The sequence below is a fragment of the Babylonia areolata genome, chromosome 12 (assembly GCF_041734735.1).
Source record: "Babylonia areolata isolate BAREFJ2019XMU chromosome 12, ASM4173473v1, whole genome shotgun sequence".
NCBI classification, from domain to species: domain Eukaryota; kingdom Metazoa; phylum Mollusca; class Gastropoda; order Neogastropoda; family Buccinidae; genus Babylonia; species Babylonia areolata.
Genome location: NC_134887.1, coordinates 27137792 through 27155728, shown reverse-complemented (window position 1 = coordinate 27155728; position 17937 = coordinate 27137792). Strand labels below are relative to the sequence as shown.

General features: G+C 49.1%; 1 protein-coding gene across 6 annotated transcripts in view; it reads right to left on the bottom strand.

Moving 5' to 3' along the window:
* The window catches only part of LOC143288484 (septin-5-like), a 161623-nt gene that overhangs the window by 23216 nt on the left and 120470 nt on the right, over window positions 1–17937 (bottom strand). For all 6 annotated transcript variants that reach the window (XM_076597032.1, XM_076597033.1, XM_076597036.1 and 3 more), the window contains 3 exons: window positions 12648–12741; window positions 5352–5438; window positions 1495–1618 (listed from right to left, as the gene is read on the bottom strand). In XM_076597032.1, the coding sequence (XP_076453147.1) occupies window positions 1495–1618; window positions 5352–5438; window positions 12648–12741 (305 nt within the window). The remainder of the gene's footprint in view (window positions 1–1494; window positions 1619–5351; window positions 5439–12647; window positions 12742–17937) is intronic.

Here is a 17937-nt window from a genome sequence, read left to right as displayed (position 1 = left end):
ACCCCAGAGAGGCAAACAGACAGACCGAGACAGCGACAGACAGTGAGAGTGTCATCAGACGTAACATGACAAGGATTCCTTGCCAGCACAACAGCAATCTGCACCTCCACACCCACACCCTCCAGCCCCCGCAAGGAGGGGTTACACCACATACCACATTCCTCCTGTCCGATCACAAAGCGTTTCTTCACAAACCTGATGCCCCCCCCCCCCCCCCCCACACACCCATTTCCCCTCCACTCGTCACTTCATGTGCACACGTTGTCCCTGCACCTACACTCCCCCACCCAACCCCCATCTCTCTCTGCTAGGTTCAAAGCTCACTCAAGCCGTGTGCTACTAGTTGTGGCCCTTGACGAAGGACATGTACTGCTGTTACCTGTCGTGATTTTCACACCGTGTCAGGTTCAGTTACTCAAGGAGGCGTCACTGCGTTCGGACAAATCCATATTCACTACACCACATCTCGACAGCCAGATGCCTGACCACCAGCACGATCCAACTTGACGCACTTGGTCAAGCCTTGAGTGCATGCCCATGTATCTGTGTGCCTATCAGAGTGCATTTCTTCTACAGAAGGTTGCCGCAACAGGACAACACTGATGTTGCCATGGGTTCTTTTTCAATGCGCCAAGTGCGTGCTGTGCATGTGACCTCGGTTTGTCGTCTCATCTAAATGATTCCAGATGCTCAGTTCGATTTTCAAGTCCAATGTAGGAGAAAGGGCGAGACTGGGATTCGATTCCAGACCTTCACGGACACTGTACTGGCAGAGAAGCGTCTTAACCATTCTACCACCTTGTTCCTTATTTTCGTGACCTGACGCTCAAAGGTGCTAGCAGTTTTCGTGTTTACCGGTTAAGTCATACTTTACCTACCAGAAAATGACAAAAAGAGACCTGAACAATGTTTCATGCATGTGATGCACAGGGACCTCGGGGAACTTCTGGCGGCTTTGATTCGGTCATAGCAAGGAACCGGGGTGTACAAATTACATGCACTTTATTCCACACTGTTTGATGCAGGAAACCACGGTGCGCCTGCCTTTATTTTATTTTATTTTTCTCCCCTCTCTTTCTTCGTGTTAGAATTAGCTTTTTTTGTATTTCCATATCATTTCTTTTCTTTAGATACCAAACAATTTGTTCACAAATCCTTTCACATGTAAAATCGTACAACTAGGCAAGAATTTAATTGCAGTGGAGTGTCTTGCCAAAGTTAATGCCAACTCTCTCAGTTAAGATCGTGGGTTTTAGGATTGCCAGCGCTGGGATGATCCCCAAAGGCCAACTATAGCTCCCAGTGCTGCAGTCTAGCCTCCCAGTCTGAGTGTCACAGTCCTTCACAAACGACCAAGCTGTAGTAAATGCTTTCCCATTGGCAGCGCAGAAACCACTGGATCGTACAGCTCTGGTTTCGCTGTTGGCCCAGTTCAGTGCTAGCCGGTGTCAATCTGAGGGAAGCAGACGACAGGAAAGGGACTGAACTACACACCTGTTCTCAGCGTTGACGGCGTCATTGTAGCCCGGGGTGTCGACGATGGTCAGTTTGACCCTGACCCCCTTCTCCTCGATCTCCAGCTGCTTCTTCTCTATCGACACCGTGCGGTTCACTGTGTCTGCAGCATGCACACACACACACACACACACACACACACACACACATCGGTGTCAATGAGATCATAGTGTATATATTATTTAGGTGATCTACTCTTTCGTGAGTGTGTGTTGTCATTAGAACAGTTTTTGTGCATGCGGGCGTGAATATGCGTGCGTGCGGTCATGCATATGTGTGCATGTGTAGTAGTAGTAGTAGTCTTCAGCTTAACGTCTTCCACTTTAAGTGATATTAGACGGGGAAAAAAAAAAAAGGGGGTGGGGGTGGGAACGGTATTGGGCAGAGGGTGATGAATGATGTGTGTGTATGTGTGTGTGCGTATATGTGTGTGTGTGTGTGTGTGTGGGGGGGATACAGAGCATTGGAAAAAATAAGACATTAAAAGTGTGTGTGTGTGTGTGTGTGTGTGTGTGTGTGTGTGTGTGTGTGTGTAAGATTAAAATAAGTGTAAGAGTAATGTCCTTTCTGCTATTTTAGATGCTTTGTTTTCGCGTGTAAAAATATTCTGTTGTTATATCTCTAGTTGTTGTTGCAAGAAATTAATATTCTTGTTATACTTGCTAACCACCACCTTCAGATCACTAATGCCGAAAGTAAAACAAATGTCAATTTGAGGGACAGGGACAACTGTGGTGCCGTTATCCCCCCAACTGCTGTTAACGGCAACACAAACAACGGAAAGATCACAAAGTTCAAATTGACACATCCACAATTTTAAAGCTATGAATGACGCAAGATATCTCACTGAAATAAATGACGTAAACTTATGAAATCTTTGGTTTTCGACTGATTCCCCTGAGGAAAGATTTGGAACAGATCATTGCAATACGACTTAAAACAACAACAACCCCCCACCCCTCCCACCCCACCAAAACGATAATTATGTGCTCAACGATCGTTTGATTTTCTTCAGTGTTGGAAAAAGCACCCTGTGTGATTGATATTACGCAGAGAAGAAAATTCATTTCAAGTAATTTTACTAAGACGTGGAATATTGCATGAACCGGCTGCGCATCTCTGTCTGTCTGTCTCTCTGTATGTATGTGTGTGTGTGTGTGTGTGTGTGTGTAGGCGTGCGTGCACGCGCATGTTCGTGCGTATGAGTGTGAGCACGAAGTCTTGTTGTGGCATGCATGGCTTATATTGTGCATATATGCCCAAGTGCATGTTTACGTTTATGCAAGCGTATGTACGTCTGCTGGCGTGTGTTCGTGTGAACTCGTGTGTACATGTATGCCTGATCGAGTTATCTGCATAATTATGAGGGGCAGCCGGCGAGAGAGAAAGACATACGGGCAGAGACCAGCGCGACTTTTCTCTGGTATCTTTTTTTTTTTTTTCTCTCCACACAGAAGACCACAAGAGCAAAAGGCAGTAGGACTCGACTCCTACTTTTTTTTTCTTTCTTTTTTTCCGTATGTGTGCATTCACCGACTCTTACCGGGCCCTAGTTTTGTGTGTGTGTGTGTGTGCACAAAAAAACAGCCCACTTTCACATACCCGGAAAAGGCCTTGTTGCCTGCAAAATTCCGCAACCCCTCCCTCCCTACCTGTCTCTCTCTCTCTCTCTCTCTTTATATATTTTTTTTTTACACACTCCACTCAGTTCATGTTCCCTGACCCCTGGCAAAGACGGACACGGCTAATTAACTGACAAGACTGTATACAGTTGTCATGGGCAGGGCGGACAGTCGGATGGACGGACACACCGCCGGAAAGCCTGTTTTTAGCCTTGCAAGCCAGCGTGGCGAACGTAATAATAATACCACAGCCAGGCTTGCTGATACTCTCTTTCTCGGTCCGCACCGGTGTAGCACCCTATTATATTACCCCCCCCCCCCCCTAGTTTTTACGTCGGGGTCAAATTTGCAAGTCCAGATTATTTCGGGGTGTCTCTCTCGGCTAGCCCGGAAACATCTCCTCCCCCCCCCCCCACCTCCCCAGGGGAAGTAAACATGGCCCAGGCAGAACTGCCCCCTCTCCTCCCCCATCCCTCAAAAGTTGGGTTTTACTCCCCCTATTCCCCCCCCCCCCCCCCCCCCCCCACTTGCCCACCTAACCCAGCCCCCAGTGAAGGGAGAAGGGGGGCAGGGGGTGCATTTCAATCAGCCTTCGAGTGACCCGGGGGGTGGGGGTGGGGGTGGGGCGGTAACTCCAGCCTTGTCCAGAAAGCCCCCTGTCCCCTTTCACTTGGAAGCTGAGGCCTGTCCATCTTCCATACTGGGCGGGGAGGAGGGAAGGGGCAGGGGAGACGCTAACTAGAATCGTCCCCCCCCCCACCCCACTCCACCCCACACCTGCTCGCCCCCTCTGTATTATATAAATCTTATTCAATTTCTCGTCAGTTTTGGGGACAGGTGCGTGAAAGGGGGCTGGAGAGGGCTGGTGGGGGATGGTGGTGGTGGTGGTGGGGATCATTAAAAGGCAAACCCAGAACGGACGATTGTAAACAACTCCAACCGAACAAACTTGACCTTAAGGGTGTAGACGCCAATAGGTCGTTAAACTCCAATACTCGCGGACGATTGTCTTGGGCACGGATGGACGGACAGACAGACAGACGGACGGAATCCTTGCTTTGTAAACCAACCTGTAGTGGTGAGTTTAACGCCCTATTGGTGATCTGCCCTTAAGGTCAACTTGTTCGTGGCTGTTGGTCAAGGGCTTGTAAACCAGTGTGACAAACATTTTTATAGTTCGAGTAAATCCCGAAGAAGAAAAAAACGGTGGGGGGGAATGGGGGGTGAGGGGGGAAGAGGTGGATTCCCAACTGAGAGGCGAGGAGGGGGTAGGAGGGGGAGGGGTGTGTGAGGGAGGCGAGGGGGGAGGAGGGGGGTGGCGTGTAGACCCCCAGAATGAGCCGGATGAAAAAAAATCTATAGGGGGTTAGCTTTTAGGCTGTTACACCGGGTCTCACACTCACTCACATCCAAGTGAGACGTGGTGGAAGACAAAAAGGTCAAGTCCCCAAGGGGTGGAAGTTCACCTGTAACGTCTTTAATGTGTGTGTGTGTGTGTGTGTGACTGTGTGTGTGACAAGTTGGAAAGAAGAAGGACTCTCTTTTTTTCTCTCTCTCTCACCTGAAGAGAGACAGCGATAGAGGTGAGAGACAGGAGAGAGATATGCTCAACGTTTGGAGGGGGGTGGGGGCAGGGGGAAGGGGGGATACGGGGGGGCGACCGGGGATGTGAACTTTTCATACGGAAACACAATCCTAATCAGTTATTTTATACTGCAGAGAGAAGACTGGCACATGTTCAACAATGCAAGTAATGTGAGGAGACGCGAGTGTCTGTGCCTTCATGTGTGTGTGTGTGTGTGTGTGTGTGTGTGTGTGTGTGCGTGCGTGCGTGTGTGCGTAAATGCGTGCACGAGTTTGTAACATTGTGTGTGTGTGTGTGTGTGTGTGTGTTATATGTGTGTGTGTGCGTGCCTGCGTGCGCGAGTGTGCGTGTATGTTTCTCCATTTTTTTTTTAATGTCAAGCGCCCAGATCTCTTGGAGAGGAAGCGCACTATACAGTTCACTTACTCAAGGAAGCGTCAGTGCGTTCGGACAAATCCATATACGCTACACCACATCTGCCGAGCAGACGCCTGACCAGCAGCGTAACCCAACGCGCTTTGTCAGGGCACTGTACAAATGTACAATACTATCATTATAATAATGATTATTATCATTAACATTATCAATACTATCATTATTATTACCACCATTTTCATTACTATAATTACCCAAGACGCTAGGGATCTCTCGGTCCTTGTAGAGCTCTGTCAGAAACAGGCTGTTGATCAGGGTGGACTTTCCCAGGCCAGACTCACCTGAAACAACCAACCAACCAAATCATGGTGAAAAAAAAAAATCCAAAATCCTTGTTTCAAGAATTACAGCCGACCATTCTACAACACACACACAGACACGAACACACACCGACCGGCGAACACACACACACACACACACATACACAAACACACACACACCACACGCACGCACACACAGAGACACAGACACACACACACAACTCCACTCCCCCAACACACAAACATGAACAGAGGACCGGCTCAGAACTCAGACCGTTTGAGAGAGACAGACAGAGTCAGAGAGAGACAACACAAGACAAAGAACTTTATTTCGAGGATAGGCTAACTGATAAGCACTTGTGTGCTTTATATATATATATATATATATATATATATATATATATATATCCAGTCCCCGCCCTGAATAGGGTCTACACTACACGATACTAAATAAGAATCAAAGCATGGTGTTAGCAGAAATACATAAGAGAGGGAACAAAATTAACACACACACACACACACACACACACACACACACACACAGGCACAAGCATGGTGGTAGTAAAATACACAGGGGGAAAAAAAAAGAACAAAATGAACTGAGAATCAGACACAGACAGCAAACACCACACCACAGACCAGAATGGGGGACGGAGACAGACAGACAGACAGACAGACAGACAGACAGCCAGACTGACTCGGAGAGACAAAAACAGAGACAGAGAGCACTTGCTTGTATGTAGGTGAGAGTGTGTTTGTGCATTAACCCGAAGGCGTTGTCTTAGAGCTCCCCCCCCCCCCTCTCTCTCTCTCTCTCTCTCTGTGAGAGAGAGAGACGACAGAGACAGTGAGCTCTTGTTTGTATGGAGGTGAGAGAATGATGTTTGTACATTAACCCGAAGGCGTTGTCTTAGAGCTCCCCCCCCCCCCCCCCCCCCCCCGCCCCCATGCCCGCCCCCCTCCCTCCACTCACCGAAATAGACCGACAAACGGCCAGCTTGTCTAGCAAGATGCGCCTTCAGTGCTCGTGGAACAAGACAAACAAGCTCTTGTGTGTCTCAGCCCCGCCATTCATTATTAATATAACACTAATAACGGGACTTTGTCAGGCCCTTCCTTACCAGTCTTCTCCTTGTTATCCGTAGGTGATGCTGTGAGGATAGGGGGGGGGGGGGGGGGAGAGAGAGAGAGAGAGAGAGAGCCAGAGAGAGAGAAGAAAGTAAGAAAGAGAGAGAACAGAAAGAGAGAGAGAGAGAGAAGAAAGTAAGAAAGAATGGGAGAGAGAAGAAAGAGAGAGTGAGAAAGAAAGAAAGAGACGAAAGAAAGGATGAGAGAGAGAGAAGAGACAGTGAGAGAGAAAAAAGAAAGAAAGAAAGAATGAGAGAGAGAGAGAGTGAGAGAGAAGAAAGGAAGAATGAGAGAGAGAAGAAAGAGTGAGAGAGAGAGTGTGTGTGTGTGTTGTGTTGTGGTGTGTGTTATGCGCGCGTGCGTGCACGTGTGTGTGTGTGTGTGTGTGTTTGTGCACGCACGCGCATGTGTGTGTGCTCGTTCGTGCTTTTCTTTAAAGTCTATCCATAATTGTGCTTTTAGATGAAAATCCACCCCCTTCCCAACCCTGCACATGCTTTTCTGTCATCACTTCTCTCCCCTTTCTTTCCTCTCTCTTCAGTTTGTGTCAGTGTGTGTGTGTGTGTGTGTGTGTGTGTGTGTGTGTGTGTGTGTGTGTGTGTGTGTGTGTGTGTACCTCTGCGAGTGTGTGTGCGCGCACGCGCATGTGTGTACGGGTTTGTGTGTATGCCCGCAATTGCATGCATGTGCGAGTACCTACCTTTACTCCCCGATCCCCAAACTCGCAAGCCCCCCCCCCCACCACACAACAACCCCCCTGTCTCCCCCCCTCACACCATTCTGTCTCTCTCTCTCCCTTCTCTCTCCCTCTCCATCCCCCCGCCTTTTCATCTTCAGTTCTCCCACACATCATTTTCTCAGCTATTTCAAATTAAATTTCTATTCGCTCCCTACCTCCTCCCCCCCCACCCCACACACACAGAGCAAAACTAAATGAGTGCTGAAGAGACCCCTCCCCACCACCTCCTTCTCTCTCTCTCTGCTGGAACCACTGCTGCTCATTAGGCAGCTGCTGCTGCTGCATAGATGGATGGACGGATGGATGGATGGTTGGGTGGAAAAGGTGGATGGATGAGTGAAAATTAATGGGTTGTTGGATGGGTGGGTGGGTGGATGGATGGAAAGGTGGGTGGATGAGTGAAATGGGTGGATGGATGGGTTTGGATGGAAAGGTGGGTGGATGGAAAGGTGGGTGGATGAGTGAAATGGGTGGATGGATGGAAAGGTGGGTGGATGAGTGAAATGGGTGGATGGATGGAAAGGTGGGTGGACGGAAAGGTGGGTGGATGAGTGAAATGGGTGGATGGATGGAAAGGTGGGTGGATGGAAAGGTGGGTGGATGAGTGAAATGGGTGGATGGATGGAAAGGTGGGTGGACGGAAAGGTGGGTGGATGGAAAGGTGGGTGGATGAGTGAAATGGGTGGATGGATGGGTTTGGATGGAAAGGTGGGTGGATGGAAAGGTGGGTGGATGGAAAGGTGGGTGGATGAGTGAAGTGGGTGGATGGATGGATGGAAAGGTGGGTGGATGAGTGAAATGGGTGGATGGATGGGTGGGTGGATAGATGATCGATGGGTGAGTGTGGATGAATGGATGGATATGTAGGTAGATGGATGATGGGTGGGCGGCTGGATGGGAAGATGGGTGGATTGACGGGTGGATAGATGGGTGGATGGGTGGGTAGACGGATGGATGGATGGACATAAAGGTGGATGGATGGATGGTGCACAGGATGCGATCACTGAAGGACGGGCGGGAGCGGCACAGCGACAGGTGTTGGTCGCACGTTCGCTATATCAAATACACACCGGGAGAGACTTCCAGATATCCATGCACGTGCAACCACAGACACTCCAGACACCTGTAGTCCAGCTCTGTCCTTGTTTCTAAATCTCTTTCACACACACACACACACACACACACACACACACACACACACACACACTGGTATACACATTTCGCGTTCCAATTCTGGGCGAATCTGTGTCTCTCATACTTATGCAAAAGCTGCAGTTTCTCTCCTCCTCCTCCTCCTCCCCACCCCTCCCTTCACCTACTTTTCTGTACACATCACCTACTTCGATCTTCTCGTTGTTGTGGAAATATATGTGTGAGTGATGTGTATGCCAAGGGTCTATGTGGGGGCAGATATAATGCCTCCATTTCAACTCCTCAAACAGAGACACACACACATAGACATATACACACAAAGAGATAGACAGACAGACACACACACATACACACACATCGTGCCATTACAAATACTCATATTTGTTCACACACACATACGCACACATACACACGCACACACACACACACACACACACACACACACGCACGCGCACGCACACACACACACCATGCCATTAGATAGACTCACTTTATTCACATCTGTATAAAGGAACACATACACGCACACACACATACGCACACACACACGCACGCACGCACACACACACACACCGTGCCATTAGATAGACTCACTTTATTCATATCTGTACAAAGGAACACATACACGCACACACACACACACACACACGCACGCACACACACACATACACACACCGTGTCATTAGATAGACTCACTTTATTCACATCTGTATAAAGGAACACATACACGCACACACACATACGCACACACACACACGCACGCACACACACACACCGTACTATTAGATAGACTCACTTTATTCACATCTGTATAAAGGAACACATACACGCACACACACATACGCACACACACACCTTGCCATTAGATAGACTCACTTTATTCACATCTGTATAAAGGAACACATACACGCACACACACATACGCACACACACACACACACCTTGCCATTAGATAGACTCACTTTATTCACATCTGTATAAAGGAACACATACACGCACACACACACATCTCCTTCCCTCTCCGGCTTACATAACACAGTTTGCGCGGAGTTTCTGTACAGACTCCTGTGGGGTTTTTTTGTTTTTTTTTTTCTTTTTTTTTCAGACGAGTTTTGCACAATCCTTATTGTTGTTGTTGTTGTCTATTTGTGAGCCACCTTTTTTATTCTGTCTTTCTTTCTCTTTTTTTTTCTCTTTTTTTTCTCTTCTTTTTTCTTCTTTGTTGCTTGTCTGTTCTGAGAATCTGTGGAAACTGTGTGATGTGTTGTTTCCTGGAGGCATTTTGCACTGACGGGACATGACAGCAGAGAAGAAAGCGTCAAAAGGAAAGCAAAATGTAATATGGTTTGTGGGAGGGGGACGGGGGAAGGGGGGGCGGGCAAGGGGGGCTATGGAAGTGGGGGAACAGGGAGTGGAGGGCTGGGGGTGGGGGGTGGGGTGGGAGAGAGAGCTGCTAGGAATGGGAAAGACTTTGTAGGAAGAAGCCGGGGGGAAAGTCGAGAGGAAGAGTGAGAGAAGGAGAGAAAAGGAAAGATGAGAAAAAGTGGGGGGGTGGGGGGGGGGGGGGGGGAGTAGAATGAGGAGTGGGAAGAAGAAGGAGATAAAAGAGAAAAAGGAAAATATATATAAAAAACAAACAAACAACAACAAAAAACAAAAACAATCGTAACAGTCAGATGGAGAAGAAGGAAGAGAAGGAAGAAGCAAGAGAGGAAGTTGAAGCAGAAATTAGAGGGAAAGGATGAAGAAGAAGAAGTGCGCACACATTCACACACTGACATACACGCGCATGCGAGAGCGCATGCACACATACACACACACACACACACACACATACTCCCCGCCGCCCTCAAACACACACACACGCACACACACACACACACACACAGAGGGTACATTCACTGAAACAAACAAATACACAGTAATGCAACGTAGCCACTCCCTCAGAAGATCAGACAACACCCCTCTCTCTGGCACCATCATTCAGACAGCAACAACAGCAACATCGAGAACCATACCACCATAAATATAACGTAAACATGTAAAAAAAAAAAAATAATAAAAAAAAAAAATAAAATAAAAAATGTGTAAAAAAAGAAGAAGAAGAAAAAGGAAGCCACTAACAGGGTGAAAAGGCGCAAGCAGGAAGACATGAAGAAAATAAAACACAGGAACTGACGACACAAAACTGCAGAGCAATACAATACGTTGGCTTTTGTTTGTGTGTTTGTTTGTTTGTTTGTTTTCATATCATTTTCTAGGGCGTGCCACACAGTATGCGCTCAAGTAAAGGGGTGAGGTTTGGAGATGAGGGGCGGGGGGGGGGGGGGGGGTGGAGGGGGAGGAGGGACGGGGAGAGATGTCGCGGTGGGTGGGGGTGGGGGTGGGGGGCAATAGGGGTGGAGGACATGTTGCAGTCAGAAGAAACGGGGATGTGGGTGGGTGGGGGGGTATATCGGATGGGAGGAGAGGTGGTGGGATGATGGGGGTCGGGGGATGGAGGGAGGGAGGGAGGGACGAAGGATGAACAGAAAAAGCCAAAGGGGAGGAAAGGAGATGGTCGGGGAGGGGGGGAAGGGGGCGAGTATGAGAGTGTAGAGGAGGGAAGAAACCAATACAGTGAGGAAGACAAAGGAGAGAAAGGGGGGAGGGGAGAGAGAGAGAAAGGAAGAGAGAGAGAGAGGAAGAGAGAGAGAGAGAGAGAGAGAGAGAGAGAGAGAGAGAGAGAGAGAGAGAGAATGAGATACTGTGAGAGAGGCAAGAGGGGAGAGAACACAGAACTTAGAACTGTTTTAAGGGAAGGCCACCGTTAGTACTCACGGTTGCGCGTGTTGTACACACACACACACACACACATATATATATATATATATATATATATATATATATATATATATATATATATATATGAAAACCAAACCCTGAGCTGGAAGAACAACAACGACAGATAGAAACAGACAGATAGGCAGACATTACAGAGACACGGAGATAGAGACACACACAGACAAACAGAGACAAAGGCAGAAAGACAAGGGAAAAAAGAGAGACAGATGGACAAAGGGCACCTGAATCTGGTACACACAAGCAGATGGGATCTGGAAGCAATTTCTTCTGTTAAACAGACCCCCCTTTTGTTGCTGTACCTATACCCTGCTGGTGGTCGTATGACTCTCACACACACACACACATACACACACTACACATGCACGCGCGACCACACACACACACACACACACACACAAACACACACGCATACTCACTCACTCACTACTCACACTACACAAGTACGCGCGACCACACACACACACACACACACACACACACACTGACACTACACACGCACGCTCGACCACATAAACACACATACACACACACACACTCACTCACTCACACATGCACACACGCGAACACACACACACACATACACAACATATGGAAGCATATATATCTCGCCCCCTCGTCCCCCCCTCCCCACCCCTCCTCCACACCGAAAACACATTTTCTCTCTCTCTCCACATACACACAAAAGGGTGGGCGCGCGCGCACACACACACACACACACACACACAGAGTTTCACACACACTCTCTCTCCATCTCTCTCTCAGACCACACACTGACACTCTTTCACACCGACAAGCATACACACATACACACAGTGACACACACTCTCTTTCTCATTCATTCATTCACACACAAGGAACTCTTTCTTTCACACCCACTCGCATACTGTCTCATACACGCATTCATACATCACGCGCGCGCGCGCACACACACACACACACCACTTTCTTAAATCAACAACTACACCAAACACTGTCATGAAGGGGTTTAAGACGTTTGCACACAAAACATGCAGCGGCATACATACACACACACACACACACACACACACACAGGAATGCACCTTGAAATGCGTCTTTACTTGCTGTAAGCGACATGAAAGTTGTTGCATGTACTGCAGAATGCACACGAAAGTTGCTACCAATACTTGAGGACTTCAACAAGGAAACAAATCAGAATATTCTGGACATTTTTTTTTAGGGTAGTTTGTTTCAGTTCTTTTCTATGAGCAGAAGAAAACACACACACACACACACACACACACACACACACACTCGCGCGCGCGCACACACACGCACGAACTACACACACATAAACACACACAGACACACACACACACACACATACACACGCACACGGACTCACTCACCGACGACCATGAGGGTGAAGTCAAATCCTCTGCGAACAGCCTTTCTGTGCACCTGGTCAGGAAGCGTGGCGAACCCGATAAACTCGTCATCATCCTGCAACGTCACACATTATACGTCATTCTCAATATTCCGGAACGAAATCACCCTTTTTGGCGCTATGGAGGATTAAGGACATAAGAACAGAACAAAGTAAACATGAAAAACGACTAATAACTGAACTGCGTTAACAACACATGTAGGGAAAACGTAAAAATTTCCTAAATGCATACACATGTTCAAAGCAAACCAAAACAATCTATAAAACCGGTTTAGATTCCGTTTCAGTTGCTCAAGGAGGCGTCACTGCGTTCGGACAAACCATATACGCTACACCACATCTGCCAAGCAGATGCCTGACCAGCAGCGTAACCCAACGCGCTTAGTCAGGCCTTGAGAACAACAAAAAAAAAACAACAACAACAAAAACCAGGGGAATAAATAATAGATAAGCTTACATAAATAAATAAATAAATGAATAATAATTATAATATAGAAAAAGGTAGTAGTAATAATAATAGTAATACTAATAAAATGATTTAAAGAAAAAGAAATAAATAAATAAATAAAATAATTTAAAAAAAAAAAATAAATAAATAAGACAACAATGATGATAAATAAGCGAATAAATGTAAAACATGAAGACACACATTCACACACACACCCACACATGCACAACAGAAATCCACCAAACATGCAGTTTCACAGATATGAAAGCACAGTCAAATACATATAAACGTACATGAGCTCCAACACACACACACACACACACACACACACACATTACCTTGCACCTCCTCTACCCCCCTCCTCCACACACTCATTTCTAGTCTACGCTCCTCTACCCCCCTCCTCCACACACTCATTTCTAGTCTACGTATCGCAGCTTCCACGGCACACACACACACACACACACACACACACACACACACACTCACACACACAAACACACACTCACAGAGATGAACACTTACTTGTACAAACACACACACATACGCCCATATCTCCCACCCCCAACCCCACACACATATATACAAAGATATACACACACACACACACACCGCTTTAGAATATCTAGAAAAAGAAACTGACGATAGAACCACCTCTTACATACAGAATCAGGCCTACAGGCCTACTCATCGAAGGTAGTTCCAAACTATGAAGACGGACTTATTTTAACTGCAAGGTTATTCTCAGGAGTTTCCTGTCTGTCAACACACCAAATGAACACACAAACTGGCTCACAACATAACCGGTTATCAACAAATGAATCACACACACACACACACACACGTGACACTCGCGCGCGCGCGCGCACAAAGACGATGACGTCAACCAAGAATAAAAGAATGGTGAGGCGACCAAAAAAATGGAAGAAAGAGGGCGAGGCACCATTGATAAATCAAATGAAAGAAGGAAGAGATGAAAGAGGAGGAGGAGAAGGAGAAGAATGCGGTGATGACTATGATGAAGTTAAAAGAAGGAGAATTCAAAGAATAAGAATTTAAAGAAGTGGAAGAAGAGTGAGACTGGAAAGAAGAAGAAGAAATCTAGCCTTTTTATCAAAACGTCTGATGGAAAACGTAAGTGAGATGAAAACCATATGTTGGAAAATAAAACTAAAACTAAAAGGTTCACACATGTGTGATGGAAACCATCAGTAGCGATCACAGTTTAAATTACGTTCAAAGCTGCCTCTGACGTTGACGTTCTATTTGTTTTGCTCCAGCTTTTACCTCACTGTTATGGCTGGGTCGGGTTACCAATTATGTTTTCGTCCGGGATTAAAAAACGTTTTATGCTTTAAATTCGCTTCAAAGGCAAAAGAAAGTACGGAAATGTGTGTGTGTGTGTGTGTTTGTGTGCGCGCGCGTGTTGTGTGTGGTTGTGTGTGTGTGTGTGTGTGTGTGTGTGTCTGTGTGTGTGTCTGTGGACGTGAGAGAGAGAGAGATAATCTGAAGAGAAGGAAATGAAGTTCCGAGGAATACACACACACAAACACACACACACACACACACGCACGCAAGCACGCGCGCGCGCGCACACACACACACTCTCTCTCTCAAACACACATACACACACACACACACACACACACGATGGGCCTGAAAGGAAATTCAAATGAATATGAAATCTCCAGAAGGAAATAACACACAGAATGAGTGTTATGTTGTGTGGGTGTAGGACGGAGAAGGGGGAAGGAAAGGGAATGAGATGACTGAGGAGGGGAAAGGGCGAGGGAGGTGGTGGCGGAGGGTGGGCGGAGGTGTGGGGGAGGGTGCGGAGAAAGGAAATCCGGAAAGGATACAACACATTGTACGGAAAGAGATAAAACAACATACGGACAGGCGGACAGAGGGGTGGGGGTGGGAAATGGAACTCTGAAAGAAAGGACAAACAAAAAAGTTCTGCAAGCAGCAGCAAAATGCAACGGATGGGAAAAGACGCCAGCCGATACCCCCCCCCCCCCCCCCCCCCCTGCCAGATGAATAACAAAGCTTGTTTTCTATCTACCCACAAGACAAAAACCAGCCCCCCCCCCCCCCCCCCCCATTTCACTTTTCTCTGTCGTTTTCCAACTTCATTACCCCCTTCCCTTTCTCCCCCTCTTTTTTATTCCTCTCTTTTCTGTGGGCCTCCTCTCCCTCCCTCCTTCTTTCCTCTTCATCCCCAAGACTCCACCCCCCCCCCCTCCTCTTCGTCTCCAAGACCCCCCCCCACTCCTCTTCATCTCCAAGACCCCCCCACCCACTCCTCTTCATCTCCAAGACCCCCCCCCCTCCTCCCACTCCTCTTCATCTCCAAGACCCCCCCACCCACTCCTCTTCATCTCCAAGACCCCCCCCCCCCCCTCCTCTTCATCTCCAAGACCCCCCCCTCCTCCCACTCCTCTTCATCTCCAAGACCCACCCACCCACTCCTCTTCATCTCCAAGACCCCCCCCTCCTCCCACTCCTCTTCATCTCCAAGACCCCCCCCCCCTCCTCCCACTCCTCTTCATCTCCAAGACCCACCCACCCACTCCTCTTCATCTCCAAGACCCCCCCCTCCTCCCACTCCTCTTCATCTCCAAGACCCCCCCCCTCCTCCCACTCCTCTTCATCTCCAAGACTCCTCCCACTCCTCTTCATCTCAAGACAACCCCCCCCCCCACTCCTCTTCATCTCCAAGACTCCCCCCCCTCCTCCCACTCCTCTTCATCTCAAGACCCCCCTCCCCCCCACTCCTCTTCATCCCCAAGACCCCCCCTCCCCCCCACTCCTCTTCATCCCCAAGACCCCCCTCCCCCTCCCCCCCACTCCTCTTCATCTCCAAGACCCCCCCCTCCCCCCCACTCATCTTCATCTCCAAGACCCCCCTCCCCCCCACTCCTCTTCATCCCCAAGACCCCCCCTCCCCCCCACTCCTCTTCATCCCCGAGACCCCCCCTCCCCCTCCCCCCACTCCTCTTCATCTCCAAGACCCCCCCTCCCCCCCACTCCTCTTCATCCCCAAGACCCCCCCCCCCCACTCCTCTTCATCTCCAAGAACCACCTCCCCCCCCCACTCCTCTTCATCTCCAAGACCCCCCCCCCCCACTCCTCTTCATCTCCAAGACCCCCCTCCCCCCCCACTCCTCTTCATCTCCAAGACCCCCCCCCCCCTCATCTTCATCTCCAAGACCCCCCCCCCACCCACCCACTCCTCTTCATCTCCAAGACTCCCCCACTCCTCTTCATCTCCAAGACACCCCCCCCCCCACTCCTCTTCATCTCCAAGACACCCCCCCCACTCCTCTTCATCTCCAAGACTCCCCCCCCCCCACTCCTCTTCATCTCCAAGACACCCCCCCCCCACTCCTCTTCATCTCCAAGACCCCCCCCCCACTCCTCTTCATCTCCAAGACCCCCCCCCCCCACTCCTCTTCATCTCCAAGACTCCCCCCCTCCTCTTCATCTCCAAGACACCCCCCCACTCCTCTTCATCTCCAAGACACCCCCCTCCACTCCTCTTCATCTCCAAGACTCCCCCCCTCCTCTTCATCTCCAAGACACCCCCCCCCTCCTCTTCATCTCCAAGACACCCCGCCCTCCTCTTCATCTCCAAGACTCCCCCCCCACTCCTCTTCATCTCCAAGACCCCCCACCCACCCTCCCACTCCTCTTCATCTCCAAGACCCCCCCCACCCACCCACCCACTCCTCTTCATCTCCAAGACCCCCCCCACTCCTCTTCATCTCCAAGACTCCCCCCCCCCCACTCCTCTTCATCTCCAAGACTCCCCCACTCCTCTTCATCTCCAAGACCCCCCCCACTCCTCTTCATCTCCAAGACTCCCTCCCCCACTCCTCTTCATCTCCAAGACTCCCCCCCCCCCTCATCTTCATCTCCAAGACTCCACCACCATTCCTCTTCATCTCCAAGACTCCCCCCCCCCTCATCTCCATGACTCCCCCCGCTCATCTTCATCTCCAAGACTCCACCACCATTCCTCTTCATCTCCAAGACTCCCCCCCCCCCCCCCTCATCTCCATCTCCAAGACTCCCCCCCCTCATCTCCATCTCCAAGACTCCCCCCCACTCCTCTTCATCTCCAAGACTCCCCCCCACTCATCTCCAAGACTCCCCCCCCCCACTCCTCTTCATCTCCAAGACCCCCCCCCCACTCATCTCCAAGACTCCCCCCCCCCACTCCTCTTCATCTCCAAGACTCCCCCCCACTCATCTCCAAGACTCCCCCCCCACTCCTCTTCATCTCCAAGTCTCACCCCACCCCACCCCTCTTCATCTCCAAGACTCCCCCCCCCCTCCTCTTCATCTCCAAGACACCCCCCTCCTCTTCATCTCCAAGACTCCCCTCCCCCTCCCCTCTTCTTCATCTCCAAGACTCTATGTTATAAATGTATTCACCAATCTGCCCCTTCCTATCTCTGTGGCTGCCTTTACCTCTACACTCCATCTCGCTCTCGACGATCGGCTTCGGATCCACTCTGTTTATGCATACCCAGATTCAATCATTCGACTGTTGGCCGCCGTTCTTTCTCTGTCTCTGGACCTTGCAATTGGAATGAACTTCCTCTTTCGCTTCGTCAAGGCTCCGCACTCAGCTCTTTCAAGTCTGGCCACAAAGCACACCTCTTCCCAAAATAGCCTCCCTTCCCTGCGTCTTCCTTGTCTTCAGTTTCTCCAGTTTTAGAGTTATGCATGCGTGTGAATGACTGGTGCGAAAGCGCTTAGATTTGTCTCTGCACAAGATTCAGCGCTATATAAATAC